The 15,372-nt window shown below is 52.0% G+C and overlaps 1 protein-coding gene across 1 annotated transcript; it reads right to left on the bottom strand.

The window, feature by feature from the left end:
* Positions 1-10,377: 10,377 nt before the first annotated feature.
* On the bottom strand, positions 10,378-13,668 carry LOC123134702 (probable serine/threonine-protein kinase At1g01540). The gene is made up of 7 exons (XM_044553899.1): positions 12,864-13,668; positions 12,639-12,743; positions 12,372-12,494; positions 12,103-12,273; positions 11,860-11,989; positions 11,562-11,771; positions 10,378-10,886 (listed from the first exon to the last, which is right to left on the bottom strand). The coding sequence occupies exons 1-7, from the start codon at positions 13,532-13,534 to the stop codon at positions 10,752-10,754; spliced, it is 1,545 nt and encodes a 514-aa protein (XP_044409834.1). The 5' UTR covers positions 13,535-13,668; the 3' UTR covers positions 10,378-10,751.
* Between the last annotated feature and the right edge of the window lie 1,704 nt (positions 13,669-15,372).

The following is a 15,372-nucleotide window of genomic DNA, read 5'->3' on the forward strand; positions in this document are numbered from 1 at the left end:
GGAAGTTGGGAGGAACTTGAGGATGCTTTCAGGGCCAATTTTCAAGGGACCTATGTCCGACCTCCGGATGCAGACGATTTAAGTCACATAATACAATAGCCCGGAGAGTCCGCCCGTAAGCTTTGGAACAGATTTCTCACTAAGAAGAATCAAACTGTTGACTGTCCGGATGCCGAAGCTTTAGCGGCCTTCAAACATAGTATCCGGGACGAGTGGCTTGCCAGACACCTCGGCCAAGAAAAGGCAAGGACGATGGCGGCCTTAACAAGCCTTATGACCCGCTTTTGTGCGGGCGAAGACAGCTGGTTGGCCCGTAGAGGCACCAGTGACCCAGGAACATCCGAAATTCGAGATGGCAACGGGAAGCCATGGTGCACTAAGCACAAGCGTGGAACAATGATGATAGTCCGGACAACACGGCGGTCAACACCGGATTCAGGGGCTCTCAATCCGGTCAAGGAAAGAAGCCATTTAAGGGCAGTAAAGAGGGATCGTCTGGCCTGAACAAAGTCCTGGACAGATTGTGCCAAATCCATGGCACCTCTGAAAAACCTGCAAATCATACTCACAGAGAATGTTGGGTCTTCAAGCAGGCCGGCAAGTTCAACGCCGAACGCAAGGGAAGGGAAACATCAAGCAAAGACGATGATGAGCCTCGCCAGCCGAACACGGGGGGACAGAAAAAATTCCCGCTAGAAGTCAAAACAGTAAACATGGTCCACGCAACTCAACAGAGTTCGTCGCCCCCAAATTTAACCCCTGGGCGGCCTGCCCGATCACTTTTGATCACAGGGACCACGCGGCCAGTATCCGGCACGGAAGATCGGCTGCCTTGGTGCTCGACCCAATAATTGATGGATACCATCTCACTCGAGTCCTAATGGATGGCGGCAGTAGTCTTAATCTGATATATCAGGACACCGTCCGCAAGATGGGGATAGACCCACCCAGAATAAGCCAAAATAACACCACCTTTAACGGAGTGATACCAGGCGTTCAGGCCCACTGCGGGGGCTCCCTCGTATTAGAGGTAACATTCAATTCTCCCGACAACTTTAGAAGCGAGGAACTACTCTTCGACATCGCTCCCTTCAGCAGTGGTTATCATGCATTACTCGGAAGAACGGCCTTCGCTTGCTTTAATGCAATACCGAACTACGCCTGCCTTAAACTTAAGATGCCCGGTCCACATGGAGTCATAACTATTAGCGGAAACACAGAGCAGTATGCGGCGGCTCTTATAGCCGGACATTAAGCGGCCTCTCCCACCAGAACGCATGATGGTCGTCAAGACCATGGACACGGTTAGACGAGTCTAGTGCACCATCTTCAACAACAGCCTGGATAACCCTGAGCTGGGTGCTATACATATATCCTCGTAAATGATACCAGGGGCTGCAAATATGCAATAAAGCCCACAATTCGGCTTGCCTCACTAATAGGCAAATATCTCGTATTTCTAACATCCATCGAGAATAACCAACTTCTCGCACGCTTACTCTTTTTTTACGAGTTTTTGTTTTTACAGACACTATTCGTGCGACACCCTTCCAGGATACGGCACAACGGAGACAAAGGCGCAGACGTGCAGCAGGGCCCCGCTCAAAGGTTTCTCTTTAGATTAAGCCCCTGTGTAAACCTTCTTTACTGTCTTTTGTTGCTTGACATCCCGTGGGTATTCAATACACCCACAGCGGATACTGGCGTTATAGGCATTTCGCCACGACATATCAATGCACGTACCTGGAAATACAGGGTTCATAATCAAGGGCGTTGCTAAGCCCAGTATATGTTATAAAGTCCGAATACCTTCGGGAGTGTTCGGCGTCGCGAGTTTGGCCTTATATGCATCAGCTCCGAATCATGTCTTTGGTCAAATGTTGGGTTTGGCCGGCTCCTGGGTTTGCTACCTTACGTTTCGTTTTATCGGCTAAGGCGGCCAAAGGAGAACTACTGCGATTGTGCCCTGGTTATTCCGGATGAGCACCTCAGTAGAGAAAGCCGAAAACTGACTGTCATGATACAGCGAGAGACTGGTCAACCACTCGAAGACTCATCGGAATCTATAGGATTCCTCCACATTAACGAAGGACCGTTTCTCGGTCACATACATACGCGCCCCTATACGGATGCACGCGGATGTACTAGGGGCTACTTAGTAGCCCCATCATTAAACTCCTATGGCTAAGTGAATGTTACAGCTATATAGTCCGGTTGCCTGGTTCGACGTGCGATCACCTCCTTAACGGACCAAGACTTTGGATCAAGTGTGATTACGTATATATTTTTTGAACACCCCCGCATAATATGCGTGGGGGCTAAAGCCAACGACTGCTAACTTTCAAGTTATATGAATACATAAACGGCCGCACAGGAGGAATTATAACACTTTCAGGCAAAAGTATAAACACATCCTCTATATTTCACATATAATTGTTTACAATTAATTGATTCGTCACTCGAACACGACATTCTTCAAGCACTGAGCCTCTATTCTACGGGCACCTTCTATGACCTTCTCAAAATAGTGCTCGGCTGGGTCTTGGCTTCCCGCCGGACCCTGGGTTGCAATACTGGTGGCCTCCATATCTGCCCAATATGTCTTAACACGGGCTAGAGCCATCCGCGCACCCTCTATGCACGCCGACCTCTTCACGGCATCGATTCGCGATCTGGCGCCAAATAGTTGCTGCACTAAACCAAAGTAACTATCCGGCCTTGGTCCCTTCGCCCATAGATGGTCTATTACACACCTCATTGCAAGACCGGACAACCTATGGAGCTCGGCTATAGCGGCCATCTTCTCACTCAATGGCAATGAGCGCGTTGGAGCGCTAAATTGCGACCAGAATAGCCTTCCTGTTTCATTATCTTTATGATCCTTGAATAGCTTGGTCGCATCAGCCGTACTTTTCGCCAAGTCCGCATACTCATCTGCAGCGCTCCAAAGTTGATCCAAAGGAGCATACTTTGGATCTAAGAACTTCATCCGCAATAAATAGGGATTTCCAGTCGCGATTTCTCCGGCTTGTCGAAGTTCCTCTCGCGCGTCTCTAATTTCAGAGCGCGTCTCCTTAGCCGCATTCAGCGCCTTCTTCAGGTCAGCCACCTTTGCCCTATTCTCCTTCTCGAGAAGCTCATACCGGCCGGCAGCGTCCCTCAGCTCCACAGCCATCTTGGCTATCTTTTCTTCGCTTCGGCGATGAGCAGCCTGTTCGGCTCTCAAGTCTTCGGCTGCCTTTAGGGCAACTGTATTGCTAACCCGGGCTTGTTCTTTGGCTAGGGCAAGTTCCGCCCTCAGGGCCTCAATGGCAGCAGCTCCGCCTGCAGCTACATCATATCATATTAATATTACAATCCTCTTCATATTTCCTAAAAAATGAGGAAAAAACGAGCACATACTCTATGACTCGTCAAACCGCTTATTTACAAGCGTGATGTCGGTATCCACCACATCAATCTGCCACCTCAGTTCGGCGACTTCAGAACTCCGGTCTATCATCGGACTCTTAGCCACCTACGCATGAATGCAATACGATCATTACCTGAGAGTGTGATCCTTCGTTTGCCGCCTAGGGCTGGCAACCGGAGTCTCAGGGGCTACTATCTATATGAAGCACACCTAGCGCGTGCGGAACAGTCAAAAATTACGTATTTTATCGCGTACCTCGAAGCCTTTGAGCAAGCTTCCAAAAGCTTCATTTAAACCGCTTGTGGCAGATGAAATCTTCTCCAACACCATACCCATTAGCATACGGTGACCCTCTGAGAGATCAGCTTGCTCCAGGAGGCCCGTCAGCATGTTCGGCTGGGCACCGGACTGTTCCAGACCCTTCTCATCACCCTCCAAGGGGGCCGAACACGCCGGGCTCGGGGCGGCCAAAGTGTCAGCCTCCGGCCTCAGCGGATCTGGGCTCCTCCATGTCGACACCTCAGGGTCGCCCGCCCCACGGGGCGGAGAGGCAGGTGGGGTTTCACTCTCCATCATCTGTGGAAGAAGATCCCCCGAAGACGAACCCTATTGAGACAAGATACTAGTCGGACTGCAAAAAATAGATCCCGGTTATTGTTCTCAGAGGGAAAAAGCAATAGCCTCTTGTTTATCATTAACTTATAGCTCGGTGGAGGGATGGACCGTTTGCGGGCACGACGCGGTGAGGACGCCCTTCGGCGCAGGGCCCCCTGGTGAAGTTTTCTTCCCTTGTTTAGGCACCTCCGTCTCCAAATCTTCGGAGGCAACCCTTTTCTTCCCGTGAGGGGAGGGAGCCTTGGAAGAACCTCCCCGATTATCCTCCTTCACGGAGACAGTAGTTCCCCCGGTTTGGATGTGCAGTGTGTGGAGTTCGGCTCCTCTATTCTTCTCTTCCCCTTTCCCCGAGGGCACTTGGCTCAATGCGCGCTTAAGCATCCTGGCTATTGCAGGGTTTGGCGAGCCTTCGGGAAGTGGGGCCGGACACCTGATCCTCTCCGCCTTGTTGAGCCAATCCTGGTCGCGGACAAGTTTTCAGAACAATATTGTATTAAGCATAAGCAGAGTGTTCGGTTATAGAGTTACTTACTTGGGTATTTGGGCAGTGGCAGCTCAGGCCCGCATCCTCGGTGGTGTCCGGATACCTTACTTGTGGTCCGAAGAATAACTTATACATTCCTTCGAGCGTCATGCCGAAGAAGTGTTGAATGGTTCACGGACCTTCCGGATTGAACTCCCACATCCGGAGAGACCGAGGCTTGCACGGCAGGATCCGCCGAACCAGCATTACCTGATTGATTCTGACAAGATCGATATCCCTCTCAAGAAGCTCCCGAATATGGCTCTGCAATGTCGGTACGTCATTAGCAGGCCCCCGGTCCAGTCCCACATTGGTCCACGACGCCAGTTGAGGCGGAGGACCCAAGCGGAAGGCAGGGGCAGCCGCCCACGTTGTGCCTTGGGGAGCTGTGACGTAGAACCACCTCAGTTGCCACAGATCTGACACCTCCGAGAAGGCACCTTCTGGCCATGGAACATCGGCATTTCTGCTTATGCGCCCCCGCACTCCGCGTGTCGCCCCTCAATCACATTCGGCTTCACATTGAAGGTCTTGAGCCATAGGCTGAAGTGTGGGGTGATGTGGAGGAAGGCTTCGCACACGACGATAAACGATGAGATGTGAAGAATGGAATCCGGAGCTAGATCGTGAAAATCTAGTCCGTAGTAGAACATGAGCCCTCTCACGAAGGGATCAAGAGTCAAGCCCAAGCCTCGGAGGAAGTGAGAAACGAATATGACACTCTCATTGGGTTTGGGAGTGGGGATGATCTGCTCAGGGGTGGGAAGCCGGTGCTTGACATCGATGGTCAAATATCTGGCCTCCCTGAGCTTTGCAATGTCCTCCACTGTGATAGTGGAGGCCATCCACCGACCTTGAAGGTTGGATCCGGACATGATTGAAGATCCGAAGTACCTAAGCTTGAGCTTCGGGTGTTGGAACTCGAGAGGCAGGAAAGCGTAAGCGTGGTAAGAAAGGGATAGGCCTTGACCCCTCTATAAAGGGGGAGGATATCAAGTGTCCCCAACGTGAACGTTTGGGACTTACCTAAAAACACAGAGTCACGCCAACAGGCGTGGTGGGGTTACCCATACCCGTATTGATGAGGATCCCGCGATAATAGGGACATGATCTCTGCTTTGACAAGACGTGCCAAAGAAACCGCCTCGCAATGTGTGCGGTAGCTGGTTATAAAAAATAGTTTGAATAAAAGCCGGGCCGTGGCGTGATGTCACGCTACAAAGAGTTGTCAGCAGATTGGATTCGTGGATTATTGTTCTCTCTACGGTGGTATGTGAAATTTGTCTTGCAGAGCCGGACATGATCCTTGTGTTCGGAATTTATCTTGGAGTATTCGGAGATGGAACCCGCCTTGCAATGTTGAAGACAATCTGCGCGCCAGACTCATCGTCATTGAAGCCTGGTTCAGGGGCTACTGAGGGATTCCTGGATAAGGGGGTATCCGGACAGCCGGACTATGTACTTTGGCCGGACTGTTGGACTATGAAGATACAAGATTGAAGACTTCGTCCCGTGTCCGGATGGGACTCTCCTTTGCATGGAAGGCAAGCTTGGTGATTCGGATGATAGATCTCCTTCTCTGTAACCGACTCTATGTAACCCTAGCCCCCTCCAGTGTCTATATAAATCGGAGGGTTTAGTCCGTAGGACAAGAACAACAATCATACCATAGGCTAGCTTCTAGGGTTTAGCCTCTACGATCTCATGGTAGATCAACTCTTGTAATACTCATATCATCAAGATCAATCAAGCAGGAAGTAGGGTATTACCTCCATCGAGAGGGCCTGAACCTGGGTAAAACATCGTGTCCCCAGTCTCCTGTTACCATTAGCCTTAGACGCACAGTTTGGGACCCCCTACCCGAGATCCTCCGGTTTTGACACCGACAGCCCACCCTGGACTCAGATGTGTCACGCACCCTCGGGCTTTCCTCGTCCACAACTTGTGTTGCGCCCTCGTCGGTATGCCATGCAGATGCTGGCCTAGATGCGACCTCGCCGGTGTTGGAGTCTCCTGGCTCGGGATCGCCTGCTCCTACTCCATCTCCGGTTCCGCCACAGCCTGTGGTTGCTCCTCGACGTGTGCACACACGTAGCCCGAGTGATATTTTCAACCAAAGCAACAAATAGATGGTACTGTTGCATGGCTAGCTGCATGTATGGCGCACAAAATTTCTGATCCGACGTCTGAGCCGACACATTTTCAGACAGCAATGGGAATACCTCACTGGAGAGCTGCATGGAACAAGAATTTTTTGCACTGCAGCAAAATAAGACCTGGACACTTGTGCCTCCTATCTCAGGAGTAAATGTGATTGACTCTAAATGGGTTTTTAAGGTCAAGAAACATGCTGATGGATCGGTTGAACACTATAAGGCTCGTCGGGTTGCCAAAGGTTTTAAGCAACGCTATGGTCTTGATTACGAAGACACTTTCAGTCCTGTTATCAAGCCTACCACCATACGTCTTCTTCTTTCATTGGCAGTTACTCGTGGTTGGTCTCTTCGTCAGTTGGATGTTCAGAATGCATTTCTTCATGGTGTCTTAGAGGAAGAGGTTTACATGCGGCAACCCCCTGGGTTTATTGATACTGATAGGCCTCATCATCTTTGTCGGTTGGTCAAGGCAATTTATGGTCTCAAACAGGCTCCCCGTGCCTGGCATGCTCGTCTTGGATCTGCTCTTCGATCACATGGTTTTGTTCCATCTACTCCAGACACGTCTTTATTTCTTCTCCAGCGCCCTGAGGTCACTATGTATCTATTGGTTTATGTCGATGATATTATTCTCATCAGTTCTTCGTCTGCTGCCGCCGACCGACTGATAGTAAATCTTCGACATGACTTTGCTGTGAAGGATCTTGGTCCGCTTCACTATTTTTTAGGTCTCGAGGTTACACATACTGCTGATGGTCTCTCTCTCACTCAGAAAAAATATTCCCTGGATCTCCTTCGACGTGCTGGGATGTTAAAGTGTAAGCCTGTCTCTACACCCATGTTTGTGACTGAAAAGCTTTCTGCTGATGCTGGTGTGCTCCTTGGTGCCGATGACGCTACTGAGTATCGCAGTATTGTTGGTGGATTGCAATACCTCACCATAACTCGACCAGATATTTCCTTTGCGGTTAACCGTGTCTGTCAGTATCATCACCTCGTGATACCCACTGGTCTACAGTTAAACGCATACTGCGTTGTGTTCATCTCACTGCATCATTTGGTCTTCATCTTCGGCCTGCATCTTCTATGCTATTGTCTGCTTTCTCTGATGCAGACTGGACAGGAAGCCCTGATGATAGGCGATCCACGGGGGGATATGTTGTGTTTTTTGGTTCGAATTTGATCGCCTGGAATGCTCGGAAGCAACCCACTGTCTCTCGAAGTAGTACAGAAGCTGAGTACAAGGCTGTAGTTAATGCTACTTATTTGGTACAGTCCTTGCTGCCAGAGTTGGGTGTTTCTCAAAACATGCCTCCGGTTCTCTGGTGTGACAATATTGGAGCCACTTATCTCTCATCTAATCCTGTCTTCCATGCACGGACGAAGCATATTGAAGTCGATTTCCATTTTGTGAGGGAGCGTGTTGCACAGAAGCTATTACAAATCAAGTTCATCTCTTCTAAGGATCAACTTGCTGACGTCTTTACCAAGCCACTGCCGTTTCCCTTGTTTGAAGTCTGTCGGCGCAATCTCAACCTTCTTGACACCGGTTAAGATTGAAGGAGGGTGTTAGACTCCGTATTGTATACGACTAGGATTAGACTTTCCTTACATATCGTGTAATTGTAACAGCCCCTTGATATATATAAACAGACCGGCCACACCCTTATGTGTGTGCGATTCCTCAACCCCTCAAACCTGAACGTATTACATGCTCCAAGGAACAGCTTGTTGTCTCTCCAAATATTGACACTATTTCACATCATTCACCCTCCAAATACACCTTATTTTAAGAAATCCAGCACATACATGATACCTTGTCAAGTCGGTGATGTTGGAGGCTAATTGGTTTGATGCCAACATTTGGCAGGATCAAAAAATTTGACGGCTAATATATTAGCCACTAGTCACGTCAATTTTGACGGCTCGTATCAATTTGGGAGCATCTTTAGAAAGCTATTGCAGACCAAGATATGAGCGTGAAACAATGTGACACAAGAATATTTACTACAGTTGTACTGGTCCGGGGAAGCAGAACATACCGAAACTGCCTCCCGGGTTGCTCGGTCGAGCGACTCCGGAGGCCACCCCGCCGCCAGCAGAAAGCGCCTCCACCGCCGCTCCAACCCATCCGCCGCCGCCGGTGGAGGCCGTTAGGGCTGACGGCGGCGGCGGGCGTTCCCGTCCCTTACCCCCTTGCCCTTCCCTCCCCATCTCTCCATTGCCTTGTCAGGCACCATTGCTGATCTGCGCCGCACGTGTCAGATCCCCTGATGCGGTTCGTCCTGATCCGTGATGTAGGCTCCTCCTAGCGGCGGATTTGGCCGGCGCGTCTCGGTCCGTGAAGGGCTGCGGACTGCAACCATCGGTGTCCGCTCTCTAATCCAAGGTTGGCAATGGTGTGCTCTTTTACTCGGCTGCGAGCTTTAGCATGGCAGTGCAGCACCGGGGAAGGCCAAAAAGGCTACAGCGGTCCGGGGCGTCGTGCATGGGCGCTTATTTTGCCCTTTCAGGTCGCAGATCCGACGGGCTAGTCCCCTGATCATGGTCGGCTGCTGCAGGGATGGCGCTTGGTATTGACCGCTTCAGTGGAGATAGGCTGGGGCCGTGGGTGCTACAGCCCGCGGGCTGCGGTGCTCTGGTTCTTGACCAGCGAACAGATCAGTCCTTCGTGCTCTAGATCTGGTCACCTGTGCCGACAGGTCTTGGAAGGGATCTCTCCAGTAAGGTTGCAGTCTACGGTGAGGAGCTTTGGAATCAGTGTTGGTCATGGTAACCACTTCGGCCAACTGCAGCGACCTTCTTGTTGATTGCGATGACCATTGAGAGTTCTTTGTGAGGGTTACCCTCTTCAGATCCAGTGGTTGCCTTCAGAGGTGAGATGCAGTCTATAATTGACGGCTTGACGCAAAGGATATGGTTGTGCAGTGGCAGCGGCGGAGTTTCTAACCCAGCGCATGCAGCTGTTAGGATTGTGGAAAAGTGGTGGCGACAACATGCAATTGACTCCGATGATGGTACTTCTCAAGTACCCGGTCTCGAGCTCCGGGGTGAAAACCTAGGTCTGACCCGAGTTGGCTATACCTGGCAATGGCGATGTTTTTGCGTCGTTATCTTGTTGAAGACGTTGCTCGGATATGCTCAGATTGGTTCTTCAGGGTGAAAACCTAGACTCCGGCCTTTGGTGGTTGGATCCGGTAACGGCGGTGCTCGAGCACCGCTCCCTTCCAGAAGGCGTTGTTGTTGAAGAAACTCGTTGTCCTTGTGGTGTCATGAGATAGTTGGTGTGGATATGGTCTCTGTTATAGTTTGTTGATGGAAGATTTGGTCGTTTTGGGGTTTCTTCTTTTTCCTAGCTTAGGCATAGCTTTGGTCTTATGACTTCGCTATTTGTCGGTGAGTTTTTTGTGTGTGTGCGTGTTATTGATGGTTGTGTGCATCCTAGTTATGCAGAGGCCGGGTGTGTGCTCATTATGTTTGTATTCACTTGATGCTCCATTTTGAGTTAATAAAATTCACCCTTTGTCGAAAAAAAAAGTAAGTATAGGATGTTTTATTCAAGAAGAAGGTCAATCCGTCATGCACAGGACCAACAGCAGTTGTTGTAATATCTGTGAGAGATTTCGACTGTACTGTGTTCAAAAGAAAATATCGGATCATGCTTCCAAGCATTAAGTTAAGAAGAAAACTAGAACTCACAGTTTTGTAGACAAGATACGAGCGAGGGACATTCTGACACAAGAGTAAAATTCACTATACAACAGTCCGGCAAGCTACGTCAATCACAGAGACGGGGTGTGTGCATGCAACACCTACAAAGAGCAGACAAACCAGGGGAAACTTTTCACCAAGGACACAGCTGACCTACACCCTCGACAAATCAAACAGGGCTTCCACAAAACTATGAGGCGGCAGAAACAGATTAAGAACGGCACCGACAAAAACAAGTTACAACACTGCGTTTCCAAGCTGCCTAGAGCTGAACGCAACAGGCATTGTGATTGACAACGGAGCAAAAACCCTAGGACGTGCGAGCCAACTAGCCCTACTGGAACCTGGACGGCGTAGTGGCAGCGGTGCTGCTGTTGCCATCGTAGCAGCTGCTATGGCCTGATTCTGTCACCGGCTTCCTTGATTTCTCCAGGGGACTGCCTTGGCACGGCCGCAGAGTCCGACGATCCTGTGATCACACGGACAAAAAAACCCATCAATTTAAGTGGTCAGAAGTCGAGTTTCAGGCGTAAGTCTCTGAATCTACGGATGAGATGCAGAATGACAGTACGATAGCAGAAACATACTCGAGGAATCTGCATTACATAAACAGCATCGGATCAAGTCACCAAAGACTAGTTCAGGGCCCCAGTTATAATTTAAATCTGATAAAAATAACCATGGCGACATGGTGATCTCGAGGTCATCAAGAGTTCTTTTTCGAGATGACAGACAGAGTAATCAACATCCCCAACGGCAGTTCAGAGAGCACAGTCAGGTAACATGGTGATAACTTAACTAATCTCGAGGAATCTGCAATGAAGGCTTGGTCCAAGGTCAGACATGAAACTAGTAATCAGGGCCAGCACTCTGCTATTCTAAACCCTGATGCACCTGCCCTGTCCGTTTCTCCGGACTCAGATGCAGAGGTGTCCACTTTAAAAATCATCAGGCATTTACACACCGATTAGTATAACTGGCACGCATTTTTTACGACGGTAGCCCGGCAATTGCGTGGATTCGGACATACTAGTATGTAACGTGGAATTGACTTGGTTATCCAAAAAAATACGTTGGTATGAGCAAATGAGCAATGAGATTGACTTAATAATGATAAAGAGGTAAAAGAAGCAGCGAGGCTCACTTCTCGGTAGGGGAAGTCGTCGACCTCGAGCATGTGGATGGCATGCCCCATCTTGGGCCGCTTCTGCGAGTCGGGATCCACGCACCTCAGCGCCACCAGGAGCGCCTTCTTCAGGGCCTTGGAGGTCGGCTTCTCCGGCAGTTTCGGGTCCAGAACGGCCTCGTAGTCCCTGTTGCTCACCATCTTCTTCAGCCACTCCACCAGATTCACCTGAAGAGAGATGCGCCCACACACGCTATGGTTGAGCTGATTCTGTCTGCATGACAGGCCAAAACAGACACTTGCAGAGCTAGCCTACCTCCGTGGGAGGCCTAGCGTAGTCGACCGGGCATCGGCCGGAGATGATCTCCATGATGAGCACCCCGAAGCTGTACACGTCGCTCCTCTCGTTCAGCATGCCGGTGCTCGCGTACTCCGGCGCCACGTAGCTGCCAAAAAAGAGCAGAGGGACATAATTCAAATTCAGACACAACTCGCATTTTGCAATGTACTACTACACCGATGGATGCACTTCAGGTGCTGAGAAGAAGAAGGGTAGTACCCAAATGTTCCCATGACTCTGGTGGTGACGTAGTTGCTGTCGGAGCCGAGGAGCTTGGCGAGGCCGAAGTCGGAGACCTTGGAGTTCCACCGCTTGTCCAGCAGTATGTTGCTGGACTTGATGTCCCTGTGCACCACCTTGGGCTCCAGCCCCTCGTGCAGGTACGTGATCCTGAAACCAAACCAGATCGCAGTACTCAGGCTCGCCGTTAACCAACCGATCAACGCCGCCGGACTCCGGCAATCAAACCAGATTGGTAGTTCACCCACCCTTTGGCTGTCCCGAGCACGATGTCCATCCGGGCGTCCCAGGAGAGCGGGCTGACGGGCCCGACGTCGCCGTGAAGCCACTGCTCCAGGTTGCCATTGTCGACGTACTCGTACACCAGGATCCTGAGACCACAAGCAAGTGGCAAGTGGCAAGTGGCAAGTGTCAAGTGCTGCGCGGTAGGTGAGATTGAGAGGAATACGTAGGCACAACACAAAGACGATGCGTGCATGTGGTGAGGAGGCTCTCAGTTGAGTTGGGTACCGTACCGGTGCGCTCCCTCGACGCAGTAGCCCAGCAGCCGGACGAGGTTCTTGTGGCGGACGCGGCCGATCGCCTCCACCTCCACCGTGAACTCCCTCTCCGCCTGCCCCCTGCGCCGGTCAGCGACATGCGCCAAAAACACAAAGGCAAACTTGTCACGGAGCTAGCCACGCACATGCGGACGGGAATAAAACGGGACGCGCGCTCTGCTCTGCTTTGTGCGCACGCACCTGTTGTTGAGGAGATTCTTGACGGCGACCTGGCGGCCGTCGGCAAAGACGCCGAGGTAGACGATGCCGTAGCCGCCCTCGCCGACGACGCGGTCGGGGGCGAAGCCGGCCGTGGCCTCGTCCAGCTCCCGGAGCGTGTACCAGTGGCCCCACCCGAGGTGCGACACCTCGGGCCCCACCCCCACGGACGACGCCGGGTCGGACTGCACGGACCCGGCCTCCGCGTCCGCCGCCACCATGCGCCGGTCCTTGCCGGCCTCGATGTGCACGCGCTGCGACCCGTGCGCCACGCTGCCGCACAGCGAGTCGCCGCCGTCCTTGCTGCCGTCCTTGAGGTACGCGGCGCCCATCTCGAGGTAGTGGCGGAGGGAGCCCACGTGGACGGCCACCTCCTGGATCTCCTTGGACACCGGCGGGATGGTCGCGGGCGACAGCGGCGCCGGCGCCGCGGCCGCCGTCTTCCCCTTGGGACGGCGCCGCCGCGCCGCCACGGCGAGGTGGACCGAGATGAGCGCGAGGAGGAGCAGGAAGGCGGCGCCGACCGCGAGGCCGACGAGCACCCAGAGGCGCAGCCCCAGCACCGGCGTCCTGCGCGACAGCTCGTTGGTCAGCAGCGGCGGGGGAGGCGGCGACGACGACATTGCGCGCGCGCTCCGTTCACGCCCGGCCATCTCCGCTCACGCCCGGCGCTGCTCCCCCTCCCCTACCAAGCCACACCCTCCTAGTCCTATGCCAGCCACCACCGCATGCCAATCGTGCCGCCGCTGCCGGTGCGACGCTGCATATAGCGGGAGGCGGGGAGGACCGAGTGAGTGTGAGCAAGTGAGACTGTGAGAGCACGACGACGAGCAGGGACGAGAGTGTAGGTAGCTCGCTCGGGGTGGACCGTGGGCGGTTTCTGTGGGCCCGAGGGGGCGCTGGGCACGGAAGGTTGTCCGTTTCTGTGCCACGGGGCCCACTGGCAGGTGAAGCCTCGGTTAATCTGACACGGAGTTTGGTGTATAGCAGTAACAAAAGGCTCACAAGTCACAAGTCAGAAGCGAAGGGATCTGAGAGTAATTAAAGTCGTGATCAAGTCCTGCGATCCGGCTGATGCGTACAGTACCCTCTGTCTTGTCTGTACTACTACGTCTCATCGGCATTATCTCTGTGGGGTGTGTACTCGACGAACACGTGCATTTCACCATCGGTGTCTCCAGCTCGATCTGGACCGTGGATTGAGGAGATCGGGTGGGTGGCAAGGGGCTTAGGGGCATCGTGCCGTCCCCCGGTCCAAAACCAGACGCAGAGCAGTTGTTGAGGGGAATCTCCGGCCCTGCTTCGTATGCCTAGCTTAGGGGAAGTGTTCACTGCTTGCTTGAGTAGGGAGAAAAATGTCTCTGGTGTTTTCCATTAGCAAAAGGTTTCATTTCCTGCGGTAGCACCAAAAGTTTCGCCTGTTCACCTCCTCTTGTTCTCTTGCTTCAAAGGAGCTGATCGTGACAATGGTATTTGCACAAATTTAGCATTGTTCTAAATTAGGAGTACTCTGCCTGTCATTCGTCCTCTTCTCCTCTCCCATCTCTGCATTTTCCCCTCCGGGAGGGTGTAATTAAGTCGTGCTGATAATCTACACTACTCCGCTGCCGACCAATTAAATGGGGTTTCCCGTCTAAGCCAGTAAACAAAACAAAAGTCAAACGGAGGCATTAAGACAAGAGGTATAAAACGGCACTCCCACTTCCTCCGGAGCAAAAACAAATCGCCAAGCATCGGCTCTGTTTATATACAATCCTGCTATCTAATCCACCAATAGGGAACGTGTGTGGGTGTGCGCATGTGACGGTGCAATGCACCGAGCGAGGGAGAGTACGAGCACTGGCATCTGGCAATGGAAAACAGTTGGTGCCCTTTTTTTTCTATACATGGACAAACCCTTTATCCCACGCTGCAAATCATTGAGATGCCAAAGAATAGCAAAAAAAAACGTACATGCGCACTCCATTTTCTACTCGTCTTATCCCCTTTTCCCCTCCTCGCAAAAGAGCCCCGACCATCCATCCATGCGCCAGCGAGCAAAGCGCGAGGCCGCGGCTACCGACAGTTTTGTTTGCAATGCATGCACATGCACATATGGTCTCCGTTTGATGCCAAGTGAAAATGAGTCGCTCTGGGAGGCCCGCCCGAGGTGGCCGCCTTCTTTCCAGCGTGCCATATATGCGTGACTCCCGAACTGAACCCCTCACGCATCCGTCTGCTCAACGGACGACGTGATGAGGCACGCAACGGAGTCCGCGTGTCGTGTGTGCTGCTCCGTAAGATTCAGTGTGTTGCGGACGAAGAAGATGGGAGGCTGGCCAGCAATGAGCGGCAGCATTTGCGCAAAGTGGTCGGTTTCCAGCTAGGCTGCATGGGCCGGTCGACTCGATGGATGCAAATCAGCTCGTCTCTTCTCGGAGGCTGTTTCGGGCACAGATAAACTTTTTTTTTCTTCGAAAAGGAGGTTAAAGGGCACAGATAAACTGAAATG

The sequence above is a fragment of the Triticum aestivum genome, chromosome 1B (assembly GCF_018294505.1).
Source record: "Triticum aestivum cultivar Chinese Spring chromosome 1B, IWGSC CS RefSeq v2.1, whole genome shotgun sequence".
NCBI classification, from domain to species: domain Eukaryota; kingdom Viridiplantae; phylum Streptophyta; class Magnoliopsida; order Poales; family Poaceae; genus Triticum; species Triticum aestivum.